This window comes from Sminthopsis crassicaudata, chromosome 1, assembly GCF_048593235.1.
Source record: "Sminthopsis crassicaudata isolate SCR6 chromosome 1, ASM4859323v1, whole genome shotgun sequence".
In the NCBI taxonomy this organism is placed as follows: Eukaryota; Metazoa; Chordata; class Mammalia; order Dasyuromorphia; family Dasyuridae; genus Sminthopsis; species Sminthopsis crassicaudata.
The window spans coordinates 490443359-490459736 of NC_133617.1; the positions used below are offsets into that span (position 1 = coordinate 490443359).

The window sequence follows — 16378 nt, forward strand, 5'->3', positions numbered from 1 at the left end:
ATTTTCGTGTTTCCAGGATCATTTCTCAAAAACAAATCTTTAACTATGCATAGAACACTGGACTTTGAGTCAGGGGGACTTGGGTTGGAATCTCACTTCACATATTTACTAGTTTTATGTCTCTGGGAAAATCATTTAACTTCTCTGGGACTCCATTTCTATATCTGTACAATGAGAACTAATAGACTTAAAGACTATCCTTTCCAGCTCATCCTCTAATCTCCATTGCCTTTCTATAAGTCTCTTGACTTATAGAAAGCTTTTGACTTTTTCTCATTTTTCTTCCCCAACATACACAATCTAGTTTAGAGGTATCAAACTTGCTGCTACTTGCACCTACAAAATTTTCTAGAGTACTCCAAATTGGATTAAAATAGCAAAATAAATAAAATTATAATACAACATAGATAATGTTAATTTACGGTTTCCTCTGTTTCTCTTTAAGTTTGAGAGTACTGGTTTGACCAGATGTTTGATTGGATTAAGAATTAAATTAAAGGACTCATAATTTCCCTCATTGGACAATAAACTCTAGACTAGAATGTAGTCCTGAATCATATGATATGGTCTATATTAGAAGTATATTTAATACAATGTACTTATTTGATTATCCATGATTAATCTATGTTTTAACTGACAAGGCAGAAATATCAAAATAACTTTGCATTTTATACACACATATACATATACATACATGCTTCCACATATAATATAAACTTTGTATTATATATTATTTTGTTACTTATTTTGATATATAACATGATATAAAATATAAGTTATTTTGACACTTTCTATCAACACACACACACAGCTAGACACAGACTGACAGATAGTTTCAAACTCTATTATCTTATGATGATGATTAAAGACAAATGAATAAATGTCCTTTAAAAAGCACCAGGGAGGAGTAGATAAAAGAAAATGCAAAAAAAAAAAGAAGCTGTGGAAGTTCTATAAAGAGTATACCAGCTCTGTATGATTGAGAGCATATATAAATATATATGTTTTATGGAAGAGAACTCATGAAGACTTATATGAAATGATGCTGAGTGAAGTGAGCAGAACTAAGTAAATATTGTAAATTGTAACAAGATTATGTGACAATCAACTGTGATGGACTTGGCTCTTCTCAAGGCAATATCAATAGAATTGGGATGAAAAATGCCATCCATATCCAGGGAGGGAACTATGGAGACTGCATATGGATAGAAGAATAATATTTCCATCTTATTTATTATTGTTTGTTTTTTCTTTCTAATGGGATTTTCCCTTTTGGCATGATTTTTCTTGCATAACATGACAAATATGGAAATATGTTGAAAAAGATTGTACATATTTAGCTATATCAGACCTCTTGCTGTCTTGGGGAGGGAGAAAAATTTGGACACAAAATCTTTTAAAAATGAATGTTGAGAATTATCTTTACATGTATTCGGAAAAATAAAATACTATTGAAGGGAAAAAAAGAAAAGAACTCATGCTTGAGTCATCTAGAGAGTTGCTTTCCAGGGGGTTTGAGTTAGATATAAATCTCTTTCTCTGACAAACATATGACAAATCTTTCTTCCTTCTTCCTTCTTCCCTTCCTTCCTTCCTTCTTTCTTTCTTCATTTCACTTTCATTTCAAAGAGAGAGGACCTCCCCATCCCTCCAAAACCACATCCCCTAAACACATGGTTTATAAACAGATCAAATGAACAGGAACTCAGGTTAATTTAATAGAAAAAATAAAATATGGAATAACATTGATTTTGGCCAGTATCAATTACAACATTTCTACTATATTTTACAAAAAAAAAACAAAAAAAAAAAAACAAAAAAAAAAAACTGAACATTTTACAGATGTACAGTATTTTGTTTCTCAATAAAAATGAATTTGGACTTAACAATGGGTCACTAGTTTAAAAAAAAGAAAAAGGAAATTGTGGATATGAATTTTTGTCTCTATGATGTTAGAGGCATTTGTTTAGTATCCAAACAAATTCTTTGCTATTCATTACATAATTATATCTCAATTATGAATATATATATATATTTATACATAATATATATAAAAAATTAACTTAAACTTTGAAAGCATTATGTTCTAATTAATGTTATGTATAGAAATGAGGCAGTAACAGACTAGTAGTTAAACCAGCATAAATATACTCAAAGTCTGAATGGTCAATGGGAAATGAAGTGGGTATGGGTGGAGTTCCATAGCTTTCACAGTGACTGTGCTTTTCCCAAATAAACAGTCATAATTTATTGCCTTTCCAATCACATCAACTTTGAGCTCCAAATGATTATGAGCTACTCTAGCTAAATGGATTCTTCAAACAAAACAAAATTATTTTGCTTAAGTATATTCTCTTGAACTTATTTTATGTTCCCAGTTACATTTGTCCACAGTTCTAGACAAGAAGGTATCTGCAAATTTAAGCCTGTGTTCTGCTGTTATAAATTCCATCCCTACTTTCCTAAAGCCAAATTTGGCCTACATTATTATAAGTAGGAAACAAGTTAATGAAATTCATTGCTTCTCTAGCTCCTCACAAGTTGATATGTGGCTCCATATTGTTTAATGTTATTTAAAATATAGCAGGTATTTTTTAAAATTTGAAATGTGACTTAACAGTGATAAAACACTGTCAGAAAATACATTTTATCACTGGGACACCAAAATGGTATCCTGATTATTTAGATGGACACTAGTGTTGTACTCCCCTATTTTACCACAATTACTCTAAGGATGCAAGGTGTTAAGAAGCAGAAAGCAAACTTGATATCTCCTAGGTTAAAAAAATATTACTGTTCACCCCAAAACAACCACCACCACAAAAAACCCAAGTGCACAGTCTAATTTTGGTATGTTAAAAAAAAAAGAGAGAGGCACACATACAAAAAGAGAGAGAGAGAGAAGGAGAGGGAAAGAGAGGGAGGAAAAAAAGGGAGAGAGAAAAAGAGAGAGAGAAAAGGGGGGAGGGGAGAGAGGGAGAGACAGACAGAGAGGGAAAAAGGGAGGGAGAGACAGAGAAAGAGAAAACTTAAAATCCAGCTATGTTCCCTGAAATATAGTCCTCTTTCAATTTGTAGAGATCTCTTTAAACTGAGAAACTTGGAGCTGACAAGAGGTTGTATTTGGCTTCTAATTCTGCCAATTGACCCAAAACATTTTTCTCTGATGTTTAGTTTGCTGGTTTCTGTAATGTGAAAAGGAAGCAAGAGAAAACCACAAGAGAGGAAATGCCCAGCAACTTGGGGACCACGAGAGTACTCAGGTAAGAGAACTAAATCATGAAAAGGTTAAGGAGGAATGGGCACAAGTGACAGAATAATAATTGGTGGAGGTGGGTACAATTATGCCACCAATATATTATTTTCTAGATATATGTTCTTCAGATAACAAGAAGAAAAATAAACAGCACCATTGAATGAATTACCTGGCCAACTTGGGCACAAGCTTGATAATGATTATATCATTTGTTAGAAATACAGAAAGTTAAAAAAACACAAAAATCTTTTGATTTTAAGAAGAAAGTCCTATCATATACCTCCTAGCATGTTTGATTTAATTTTTTCCTCCCCACCAGCCCCACATTCTCTACTAGTATTATATCCAAAATAACTTTTGAAAGAAACTTATGCAAGTGTGACAATGTAGTAGTAGGGTAGTGAAGATAGTTGATGCTCATCACCTAAGACCTTCTTCATTCAATGGCTAGGTTGACCTTGCAGATTTAATTATGAAACATGAGCACGGATCACTCAATTCAATGATCAGTACTTGTTGAATGGAATGGAATGGAATTTGTATTAAAAGCTCCCAAAGAGATATAGTTAAACCATAGCAGCAAACCTGCCCCTGGTGAAATCCAGGCAGACTATTCTATTCTTTTGCATCCATTTAACTCCCATTTCTTTATACAAAAAGCCATGAGAAGACCTTTTAAGTAAGTAAATTCAAATAAGACAAAACAAAAGAAAAAACCCAAAACACATATCATATGAAGATATGGCAGTGGACAAGTGTCAATTTTCACCTTGTAAAGACTCTGGTCAAATAACATGGATATAGCTCTTCTGTATGATCACATCCTTCTTTCATCTTTTCTTTCCTGGTCTCCCCTCTTCCCCAACTATGGACACATGCACACAGAAAGACCAATGGGAGCATTTATTCTGTTTTAATCCATGTCAACCTGTCGAGAACTCTCGAATCAGTCTTTCATCATCTCAGAGGGAAAGCAGGCAAGAAAAAGAGAGGGTGAGATGAAGGGAGGGAAGGGCCTCCAAAAACAAGGAAACCCTGAAGTTGACAGGAAATCAAATCGTTAGTTTAACCTTCAATTTTGGCATCAAATGCTTTGGTCACCACACAATACTGACTCTGTGATTCTGGGCTCTTAGCACCAAGTGCCCAGTTATAAAAGGTAGGCTTGTTGTAGTTTTTTTTTTTTTTTTTTTTTTTTTCTTTTTCATTTAAGTTCTGACAAAACAGTTCACCATCTCCCTGCACAAACTTGAGAGAGAGAACAAGAGCGAGAAAAGAGAGAGAGGTGGCTTTCTTGTTTTTCTTTTCTTTTTCTTTTTTTAATAATAATAATATGGATTAATCTAGAAGTCTACAGGAACAGAGGGATTCTGGGTAGTGGCCTGCTCAGCCTTGGTATGTACAAGTTTTACAACAGAGTTGCTGAAGGACCTTCCGCTGACAGAGGTTGTTTTTTTTTACTAGCATACAAAAGCTCCCCTCGGCCCACGATTCTTCCGTTGCTATTCCAGGGCCAGCAAGAAAGGGAGGGGAGTTGGAGACGTAGACAGCATGGTGTGCACCCATGGAAGAAGGTTTTGATTGGTCAGAGAGGTAGATTTGGGGAAGGGGAGGTCGGAAGAAACCATTCAGGAGCAGTCAACAAGAAGGAAATTTGGTCCACCCCAAGTGATTTCAATCAACAGCATTGTTTCAAGAAGAGATATTGCAGTCCGACAGGGAGTGTGATTGGTATCCATTTTATGAAAAGAAAAAAACAAAAAACAAAAAACAGATTAGAGAAAGAATAAATCAGAAATCAGTGATAAATACAGCAAAGAAATCTCATATTTTGAATTATCTAGAGTCAAAGAATATACAGTCACATGTACTTGAAAGAAAAATTTAAAAAACCCATGAATTCCAAATAGCAAGTGAAATTTTTTTGGAAAGTCTAATATGTTTCCAGTGTTGTCAGCTCCGAATGGTTCAACAATGCATACGGTACAGCTTCTTCTTTCAGTTTCCTCTACACAGTGCCCTTTTGCCTAAGTAAGTACCTTACTAGCCTATCAATATTGCCCTAGCCTAGCTCATATGTTTACCAACAAGGATGCATTCTTTAGCAAGGATAACACAAGAATTATGGCTTGGATTATCAAAATCTATTAAAATTTCTGCCTGCCTATAGCCCAGAATAACTTGAGTTTAACCCAGACTGATTCAAGATTTGGGCTTTTGAATCTGCATTACTGTTCTGGCATTAAATTTCTCTAGAGAAGGCAGAATTTTTCTCCATATTTTGTGTATGTAGAGACATCTTCCTTACCTTTTTAAAAGACAAAGATGTGTGCTTAAATGCCCTTGATATATAATTATTGGGGATATATTGGTATGGTCTTCAAGGTTCCTTTGCCACATATTTCTTATCCCATCATTAAGTAGGCAAACATCAGAATCAGCTCTAGAAAGGGAAATTTCTACCAAACTATTCAAAAAAAGAATTTAAAGTGGTGGTTTTGGGAGAATCATCTTCATTATTCTTTCCAGGCTCATTTAAATTTTATAACTCTCAGAGGAGAGGGATATACATTTAAAGAGGGAAAATAGCCTTGCATAACCCTTGGGAACGGGATAGACTGATTAGATTATGAGTTCTTTGAGAACATGTACTGTATTTTGCTCTTCTTTACATCTCCAGATTATCTGGCACATAGAAGGTGCTTACTAAATGCTCATTGGATGATATTGCAATTTCTATTAATTTTTTGCCTTTTCATGAAAATTCTAGGTAGAGGTGAAAAGCAGTCAAAGGAAGGAAAAGAAAAAAAGACATAATGTCTTAACTGTAGTTAAATGGGATTGCCTTTCAAAGTCATAATGGTTCCCCTCATATCAAAGCTATGTTTAACTGATTTGTTTCTAGGATAAGATAAATATATGATACAGCATTGTAGGTATGAAAATTTAAGGCCACTTATTTCTATACTATTCTTTGAGGAAGCTTTATAAAACACTGTCAATATAACCATATAGGGACTAAGCTCCCAACTTGGACAGAACTTGTCTGTAAAAGGGGTGGAAAATGAATTCTGGAATCATAAAATGTCAGAATTTGAAAGAATCTGAAAGTCTAGACACTTTGTATAGACAAGAAAACTAAGGCCAGAGAGGTGATATTATTTGTTAAAGGTCACACAGTCATATCTAATATTTGTATTCAGAGAATATCATGACTAAATGAATTAAATTTCAACCTCTCTTTTATTTACATTGTATTACCCTTTGTTCTGGGTGACTGCACTAGTCTGTTTGCTTAGCAATTGGAGAACTTTGTAGTATATTCTATAGGCATAAAATATTGCAAAATATAAGCCACTGAATAGAATAGATAAATGTCCTAAAACTAAATACCAAAGAAATATTTATTTTTGATATATTAAAATATGCAAATAATGGAACCCAATATAACAAATTGGGAAATTCTTGAACTAGTGTTTTAATAACAAAAAGACCTGTTGTCTCCATTTTCTTGGTTATACATGTTTCAATTAACATCAGTTTTCATTCTTATGGAAGAATAAAATTCATCTTCTAATTACAGGTGAGGTTTTTCATTCATTTTATCATTCTATAGTTTAAATTGTTACACATTTATTAACGATAGGTAAAAATACTAATAGAAAGTTTTTCAAACTATTGAAGAGTGAAATCCTATCAGTCTGCCTATCATTCCTTTAACAAAATTTAAACTACAAGAGGTTTCCCATTATAATGATCCCAATTGATCACACAGAAGATCAAATTATAACTCTATTACTCACCATCCTTACAGATTGCTCCAAGGATGCAGGCCCCTGTATCTAAGAGATAATTACTGGGGCAACTGGTACAGTTTCTGTCTCCAGGACCACTGCAGGCCAAACAGCTGGCAGCACATCTAAGAAGTAATGTAACAATATATCATCATTTTATCTCATACAACTCTTAAGATAAGGCTAGCATAATGGCATCTCTCCCAAATGCTCAATGATATTACAGGAAACATAGCAAATAGAAACTTCCTCAAATATTTTCAGGATTTTGCATATTTGAAACAGAGAAGCAGGACTATTAATTTTTTTTTTTTGTTAAGCAATTACGGTTAAGTGCCTTGCCCAAGGTTATATAGCTACTTAAGTATTACAGGCAAAAGGAAAGAGCCTGGGCAAATAAACACACACCTTGTTGTGGCCTTTCCTGATTCCCTAGCTCTTAGAGACTTCCCTTCACCAAATACCTGTTTTTATCATATTACTTCTATGCTCTATATACTTATTTATGTGCCTCTTGCTTTCTTACCTATTAGAATAGAAATTTCCTGAGCATAAGTACTATTTCTTTCTCTTTTTTTGAAAAATATTATTTCATTTTTGTCTTCTTTTTTTTTTTTTTTTTGCAAGGCAATTGGGATTAAGTGACTTGCCCAGAATAATAAAGTTATTAAGTGCAAAGTGTCTGAGGCTGGATTTGAACTCATATGCTCCTGAGTTACAACTAGAAAAAAACAAAAAAAAAAACACTGATTATTCTCCACTATTGATTCACCTCTAGCCCCTCACATCATCTGCAGGATTCCCATAGCATAATGACAACATATCTGAATTCAATGTTTAGCATTTTCCCACCTGGTCATTATTTCCCCATCCTAGTAATGCTGAAACCTTGGCTAAAATTGTTCAAATGCCGATCCCTAGTTCCTATTGCCTACTACATTGTTCCCATTCCTCTTAACCTACCTGCCCTCTACACGACATTCCACCCAACTCCTACTGTTCTTTGGAATGTCCACTTCATAGAAACAAACTGGCTTTCATCTTAAACTTTTTTCTTTTCTCACTCCTTATACCTTTTTATACTAAGACCTGGTTAAATCCTGATCACAACATAAAGATCACTCTTTCCAGAACTATTTACACTTCAATTCATAATCTCCCCACCCCTTAATTCATGTAGTCACATAGAGAGAATTAGAATATTCTTTATAATCCATTGCTCCTACCAGGCTCTCTCTCAGCCATAATTAGTTAATGCTTTAAGTTTTAAAAAGTGCTTTACTTATATTTTACTTGCTCTTTACAAAAACTCTGTGAAGAAGATGGTATTATTAAACAGTAAGTGCTTAATAAAGGCTTATTGATTGAGATAAATATATTATCAACAAATGCATCTATGTCAAATATTTGTGACTAGGATTTCATCATTCAAAAGTTCTAGTTCCTACGGTGTTCCTCAAGAGAAGAATGCTATGAAGAATATGGTATCTTAACGAATATACTTTGAAGGGAAAATGGACTTTACCTTTTGCAGGATTTGTAGCCACTCTCTAAAGAGTGATCAAAATAATAACTATTACTGCAGGTCTGCACACACTTCCCATCCTCCATAAAGTAGCCCTCACTGCAGGTAATGCATGTATCAGCTCCTGCCCCTTAAAATAAAGGGAAGCATCATTAGGACAGATACACAAAATTTTCAGAACAGAAACCTCCAAAAGGATAGTAAAAACCTAAGAAAATGTAAAATTGGAGAAATGTATGTTTTTACAATTCTTAGTGACACTTTGAAGAAGAATATTACCACTGGACTTTTTTTCTTTTCTTTTTTTTTTTTTAAACTGAGAACATTTCCTGCTTAAAATAAGAATCATAATTAATACCCATCCCTCAACAAAAATAAACATCTGTTAAAAAAGTGAAGAAAACTTACATAAAATGGTTAATTCCCTATTCAAATGCAGGGAGGTTATGTCAATGGAACTCTCATAAGAAAGTCAGATTTGATCAATCTATAAATTTAAGACATTGTCTTTGAGTTATATTTGGAAGAAAACAGTGTTACTCATAGAGTCATAGAGACTATCCATGGGTCAAAGATTTGGACTTTGAAAAAAAAAAAAACCTTTGATAAGAAAGACAGGTCTTGGGAGGCAAAGAAGGAAATAAGTGACAGATCCAGCATTTGAAATTAGTGATTCTTAAATCCAGTGCTCTTATCATTGTACCATGAGGCCCTCCATTAGACATTTCTAGCAGTGTTTAGTTTTTCAAGACAATTTCCTATGTCATACCTGGAAAAGTAGTGCATAAAGCCCAAGATGTGCCAGAGAAGGAATGAGTAATTCAACTTTTGGGAGACACCTACCTGAACAGGTGGCACAGAAACGATGACATGGCTCACAGTCTTTTCCACTGTAGTATTTCCCATCTTCACATGTGACAGTACATCTGGATCCATGGAGGCTGGCACACAAATTAGAGGTGTCATTGCAAATCAGCCAGGAGTAAAAAAAAGATGTGGCAAAGGGAAGGCTTTATTTATAAGAAAGTAAATTTGAATCCATTGTTGGTGGAATTATAAACTGATCCAACCATTCTGGAGAGCAATTTGAAACTGCCCAAAAAGCTACAAAATTCTGCATATTCTTTGATCCAGAAATACCACTGCTAGATCTATATCCCAAAGACTTCCAAAAAAAAGGGAAAAGGCCCTATATGTACAAAAATAATTATAGCATCTCTTTCTGTGGTTGTTAAGAATTGGAAATCAAAAGGATTCCTATCAATTGGGGAATAGCTAAACAAGTTATGATAGATGATTGTGATGGAATATTACTGTGATATAAAAAATCACAAGCAAGATGATTTCAGAAAAACCTGGAAAGAACATGAATTGAAACTTGAGATAAAAAAAAAAAGAATTTGCAGTTTATTTGTAGATTGTACCTGTTTAAAGTGCAACATAGAGGGAGATAATTGAGAGTACTTGAGATAATTCTAAATAGCAATTCTACTGAAAGAGATCTTACTTTTTCAGTTTTGTCTGATTCTTCATGAATACATTTGAGATTTTCTTAGCAGAGATAATGGAGTAATTTGCCTTTTCCTTTTCTAGCTCATTTTACATATGAGGAAACTGAGGCAAACAGGGTTAAGTGACTTGCCCAGGGTCATACAGTTAGTATATATCTGAAGCCAGATTTGAACTCAGGAAGATAAGTCTTTCTGACTCCAGGCCTGGCATTCAATCTACCATATCACCTAGCTGTTCTATTGGTTCCCACTGGCTATTATTAATTTATTTCAGAGCTGGCAAGAAAACCTTCTTGCCTTAAATCACATAAAAGGTCAGCAGAGGAACTAAGTAGACTGTAAAAGGCAGAGTGCTACAGTGAAAAGACTATATGATTTGTAGTCAGATTCAATGATTCAAATTGTCATAATTATTTACCAAATATTGCCTCTTTCATCATTTGCAAATGAGAGGGTTGGGCAGATAATATCTAAGATCCCTTCCAACTAAACCTGTGTATTATCTTTAAAAATACAAGTTATGTCATCTGTAACATCTTTCAATTCCCATTGCCCAGCAGAGCGATTTGTATGTACTAGGTGCTTAAGAAATAGAGATTGAATAGAAACTCTTTCTCCTGCAGGATTGATTTTCAATTATGCAATAGGGTCAAAAGTAAGCACATGCCATGATCCCAGAGGCTTCAGGAATACCCCTACTGCTACTAAATAATACTTTATATCTGTATGCTGTGACATAGTTTATTTACAAGGTAATTTTTGTATTACTTATCTAGTTTTTATTTCTCCCTAAACAATCTTGGGAGATAGATAAAATTCAATTTAATTCAACTCATTTCAATAAACATTAGTTAAACCTATGTTGTACTAGATACCATCCTAGACTAGGAATGATTTTTTAAAAGCCTCAATTTCTGTCTTCTAACTTCTACTATAATTGAAAGGAGGTCTTGGAATATGATGTTCCAAAAAGCAAAAGAGTATAGTCCTACAGGTAGGAAAAAATGGAGCTTTAATAGAAGGAGGAAGGAGAAGTGAATAAACACTGATATAGCACCTACTATGTGCCAGGCATTGTGATAAGCACTTTACAAATATAACCTGATCTTACTCACTGGAATAGTAGATTTGCAAGAATTTACAAAGAAAAAATCCAAGATGGGCAGGAACTTTGAAACACAAAACAAAAAGAGTCAAAGGGAAACCTCAGAAGGTACATTTATTTGACCAACAGGAATTAGCTGTATGATGTAGTACTAATATTCTAATATGCAGAAAAAACATAAATGTACTCTCAGAATCTCAATGTCTTCAAAGGGTATTGTTGAGGGAGTTAAATAAGAAAAACATTGGTCCTGGGGATGGATGGTTCTGTTCTGAAGAGCCAAAGGGAAGGGAAGGGGAGTGAAGAAAAAACGAGGAAGATGGGGGAAGAGCTTGTTATTTTTCATAAAATGTGATATGTGGGAATAGTATACAATCACAGAGGAAGGGGCTGTGGGAAGTAGGTATCCTATGAATATCGCTCTTATTTAACATATACAAAGAAGGAATGCACATACAAGCTTGGCGTATAAATACATTAAAGTCAATAGGGAAACAAGTGGAGGTGAAAATCAAATGATAGCAGGACTAGTTAAGAAGGAAGATAGCAAAACAAGCTTCCATATTAGAAAGAAGGATAAAAAGGGGAAAGTATGAGGTTTAAAAATCAAGTATAAAGAGGAGGCTTAGATTGTTTTTAGGTAACTGAGGAACGACTGAAAATTTTATCATATACAAAAGTATCAGGATATTATTATAAGAAATCAAAAGACATAGTAAAAGAGACAATTTTAGAGAATCCTTAGTAGTATGAAGTGACAAAGTGCAGTAATTAAAACCAGAGGAAAATGTATGCAATAATAATAATAATATAAAGAAAAAACAACTTTGAAAGATTTAAGGACTTTAATGAATGCAGTGATCAACCATATTTATAGAAAACCTATAATGAAATATATTACCTACCTCCTAAAAAAAGAAGAGAGGGTAAGAAGTGAGGAAAGATACATACATTTGTGAACGTGGGGATTTGTTTTACTTGACTATGTTAATTTGTTATATTCCCCCCTCCTCTTTTTTTGTCCTAATTTTCAAAAGGGGGCTGGAAGGAATGGGTGAAGTAGGGGGAAAATAGTAATGATGCCTAAAAAAGCCATGGAAACATTTCTTAAAAATGTATTGAAGAGAACAGAAAAAAAAGTTCAGAAAGAAATATATGTAAGCAAGCCAATTTGAAAACAATATGTAACAGTAACAGCAAGATTACATGAGGATCAACTGTAATGGACTTGGCTCCTCTGAGCAATGCGATGATTCAAGACAATTCCAAAAGACTTGGGATGGAAAATGCCATACACATCTAAAGGGAGGACTATGGAGACTGAATATAGATTGCAACATAGTTTTTTTCACCATTTTTTTTTGTTTGTTTGTTTGCTTTTTCTTTCTTGTGGGTTTTTTCTCTTTTGGTCTTTTTTTTTTTCTTGTACAACATGACAAATATGGAAATATGTTTAAAAGGATTGTACATATTTAGCCTATATTAGATAGCTTGCTGTCTTGGCTGGAGGATGTAAGGAAGAGAGGGAGAAAAATTTGGAACACAAGGTCTTACAGAGATGAATGTTGAAAACTGTCTTTGTATGTATTTGAAAAAATAAAATACTATTGAGAGAAAAAAAGAAAATAATGTATAATGAAATGATTCACAGCTTCCTATTAAATTCTTTTTGTAGTCTGATATTTGTATGGAAATGGTGTGTGTGTGTGTGTGTGTGTGTGTGTGTGTGTGTGTGTGTGCGCACATGATTTAGAATTTAAAACAAGAATCACTAAAAATACATGCAACAATCCCTGCCTTCAAGGGGATTACATTCAATTGGGAGGAAATCATATGTGAATAAAAAAGACAAAGTAATTTCAAAGGGAAGCACTAATACTTGGGAGAAACTTGAAGAAACTGATAATGATGCTTGTTTCCTTTTAGAATTGAAAAAAACTGAGATTCAGATAAGTTAGTTAAGGTCATGCAGTTAATAAATAGCATAGTTGAAACTTGAAACTTCTTTTTCCATACAGCCTAACCTAGAAGGAGGTGAAATCTTTTCTATTTGGTCTCAGAAAATAGGAAAAAATTTTCCTCTCCCTTTCAAAATATCTTAAAAACAGAGGCTATATTTTATTTAATACAAATTTCTCAAACTGGTATTTAAAGTCATTTCAAACCTGGCACCAGCCTGCTTAATTTGACTTTATTTTAAGTCTTATTTAACTTTTCTCCTCTTTAAATATCTACATTTACTTCCTTTCTGGCTCACTCTCTTGTCTGACCTACCTCCACACTGGCTGCCTTGCCCTCCTGAGACTGACTCCACCCTGGGGCCAACTAGGTGACTTTTGAGCCCCCTTGCCCAGGCCTGCCATATCATCAGAAGCTCATTGCTCACTTCCCTTCTGGCTCACTCTACAGTCTACTCTACCTTCACACTGGCTGCCTTGTCCCCTCAAAATAGGTACCTTCACTCCTTCTTTTCCAGCTATACTTAATGTGTTGTCTTCTTCCATTAGAATGAGAGTAATGACAGTTTTGTTTTTGTATACCAATCACAGTGCCTGTATTTAATAAGTGCTTATTGCTTTTTTCCTCTTCTCTCTCTCCCTCTTCCCTCTTTCCTTCTTTCCTCTTTTTCTCAACTTCCCTTTATGTCTCTCTTCCTCATTCATTAATTTAGTTCATAAATTCTTTTTGCTTTCTTTAGTATCTTCATTACTTAGCAAAGTGTCTGGCATATGCTAGATGTTTAATCAAAGGCCATCTCAGTCGTCCTGATCCATATCTTGCCACTGGACCCAGATGGCTCTGGAGGGGAAAGTGAGGCAGGTGACCTTGCACAGCCTTTCCTCATTTAGATCCAGTTCACTTGCATCACCTCCCTGATGTCATAGTCCTCTTTGAGAATGAAGGATAAACAACCACCTTGCAATTATATATATATATATATATATATATATATATATATATATATATATATATATATATATATATATATATATATATATATATATATATATATCTATCTCATATTCTAAACAAGGAATGAGATCTCTGCTCATCTCCACCTTTCAGAAAAACATTTTTGTCTTCTTTGAAGGCTTGGTTCAGTTAACATCTCATCTACAAAGCCTTCCCTAAGTATTGCAGTTGAGGCTCCCCCCTCAAATTAACATATTTTATAATTATTGTTGTTTATAAATAAATTATTATTATTATATTGTTAAATTTATAGTTATATATTTATATTATATATTTATATATATAATTATTGTTATATATCATTTAATTATTGTTACATATAATTATTTATATTTTGTATGTATTGCTATTTTGTAGATATCATTTTTGTTATTTTATTTATTATTGTTATTACATATATATATTTATTGTTAAATTATTGTTATTTTATATATATATATAATTATATCCCCACAGAAGAGTGAAAGATCTTAGAGGATAGAGGTTATCTTATTTTTGCCTTTGTATTCCCTGCGCCTTACATACTTAATGGATATTGATGAAATCATCATAACCTTGATGGAACCCCAGTAATAATTGGCAATCATCATTCTGCACTTCCCCTCCTCCCCCCATTCCCGTCACCAAATCAGAGCACTGGATCTCTGTATTCAGGCAAATTGGCCCCATTGCTGTTTTCCATACATAACATTCTATTTCCTATTTCCTGGCTTTCCTACAGGTTGGAATATGTTCCCCTTTATACCATCATTCTATAGGATACCTTTTGTGACCCTCCTTAATTGTTAGTGCTTTATTTTCCCTTCTCAAATTTTATATATATATATATATATATATATATATATATATATATATATATATATATATATATATATATAACTATTTATACATTGTATTCTACCAGTAGAATGCAAGCTTCCTGAAAGCAAGGGTTTTTTATTTTTGTTTTTTATCCTCAGCAAGGAAGAAATAGTATATTGGCATGTTAGGTTATAACATAGGTGCTTAACAAAGACTTTTTGATTTAATTGGGATTTTTAAAAAGCTTTGGGTTTTCCTTGAAATATATCAATTATATGCTCTGAAGAGTAAACCTCTTTGTATAGCTCTAAAGAAGAGAGAGGACAATATCTATTGTATCCTATTCTGGGCAATTATAACTCACAAAAAGTACATGCAAATGAAATTAAGTATGTTTATATTGTGGTAAATTAGAAAAAGGGCTCAAGTTGGAATTATCTGATCTGGGTTCAAATCTTACTTCTGCCAGTTTTTGCTTATGTGAACCTAATCTCTTTGGCCCTCTTTATCCTTATTTTTAAAATTAAGGATTGAAGTAGATTGATATGGCTCTTTTTAGCTTTTATTATATGACCCTATGACTTGAGTTTGAATCTCAACTCTGTAATTTGCCACTTATGGGATCTTGTGTAAGTTACTTAACTTCTCCAGACCTCAGTTTCTCCATTTGTAAAATAAGGGGCTGAACTAACTGATTTTTAAGGTCCTTTCCCACTCTCAATCTACAATAATATGTAATGATAATATAAGAAAAAAAGGTTACATGGATTAATTGAAACAAAAAAAAATTTAAACACTGGTTCATATAGAGAATTTCTTGTTTAGGTGCTGTCATCAGAGAGGTGGGCAGATGAACATTTTTTGAGCAAAAATCTATATACTGAAAATACCTACCTAAAGGAAATAAGTTACAGACATAGGAGGGTGTTTTGACCTAAATAAAACTAAATTAAGTTTGGTTTTCTCTGTTTAAATATCATGATTACTTTGTTTATCTGGAGAATCTCTTATGGATTTCACCTATTTGTTTCAGCAATAGCAAAAGTTACTGAAAGAAAAAAAAATATCCACTGATAGCAAACTTTTGTGTATATCATTTGAGAATGGTACCAAACATGGAATATATAAAATAAAGAACAACTGATATTTGAAAAGACCATGTATATAATGCCTACATACATCACAAATAAGTTTGGATTAAACATATCTTATATTTTAAAACAAGAACTCGGTTTCAAGTGAAAATTTCTACCAAGTATGATTTTCTATTATTACAGATAACCACAGAAGGGATTAACACAATTCCCTGAATTCATTTGCATACCAATTTTTGACTGCTACTGATAAGAAAAGTAAAGGGTATCTTTTAAATATTTGTATGCCTAATTTACTAATATTTTCTTTATCAGTGTA

At 33.3% G+C, this 16378-nt stretch overlaps 1 protein-coding gene across 1 annotated transcript in view; it reads right to left on the minus strand.

Moving 5' to 3' along the window:
- Positions 1-16378, minus strand: part of PCSK5 (proprotein convertase subtilisin/kexin type 5) — a 626478-nt gene that overhangs the window by 173163 nt on the left and 436937 nt on the right. The window contains 3 exon segments of the mRNA XM_074281408.1: positions 7060-7175; positions 8576-8705; positions 9419-9516. Coding sequence (XP_074137509.1) covers positions 7060-7175; positions 8576-8705; positions 9419-9516 — 344 coding nt within the window.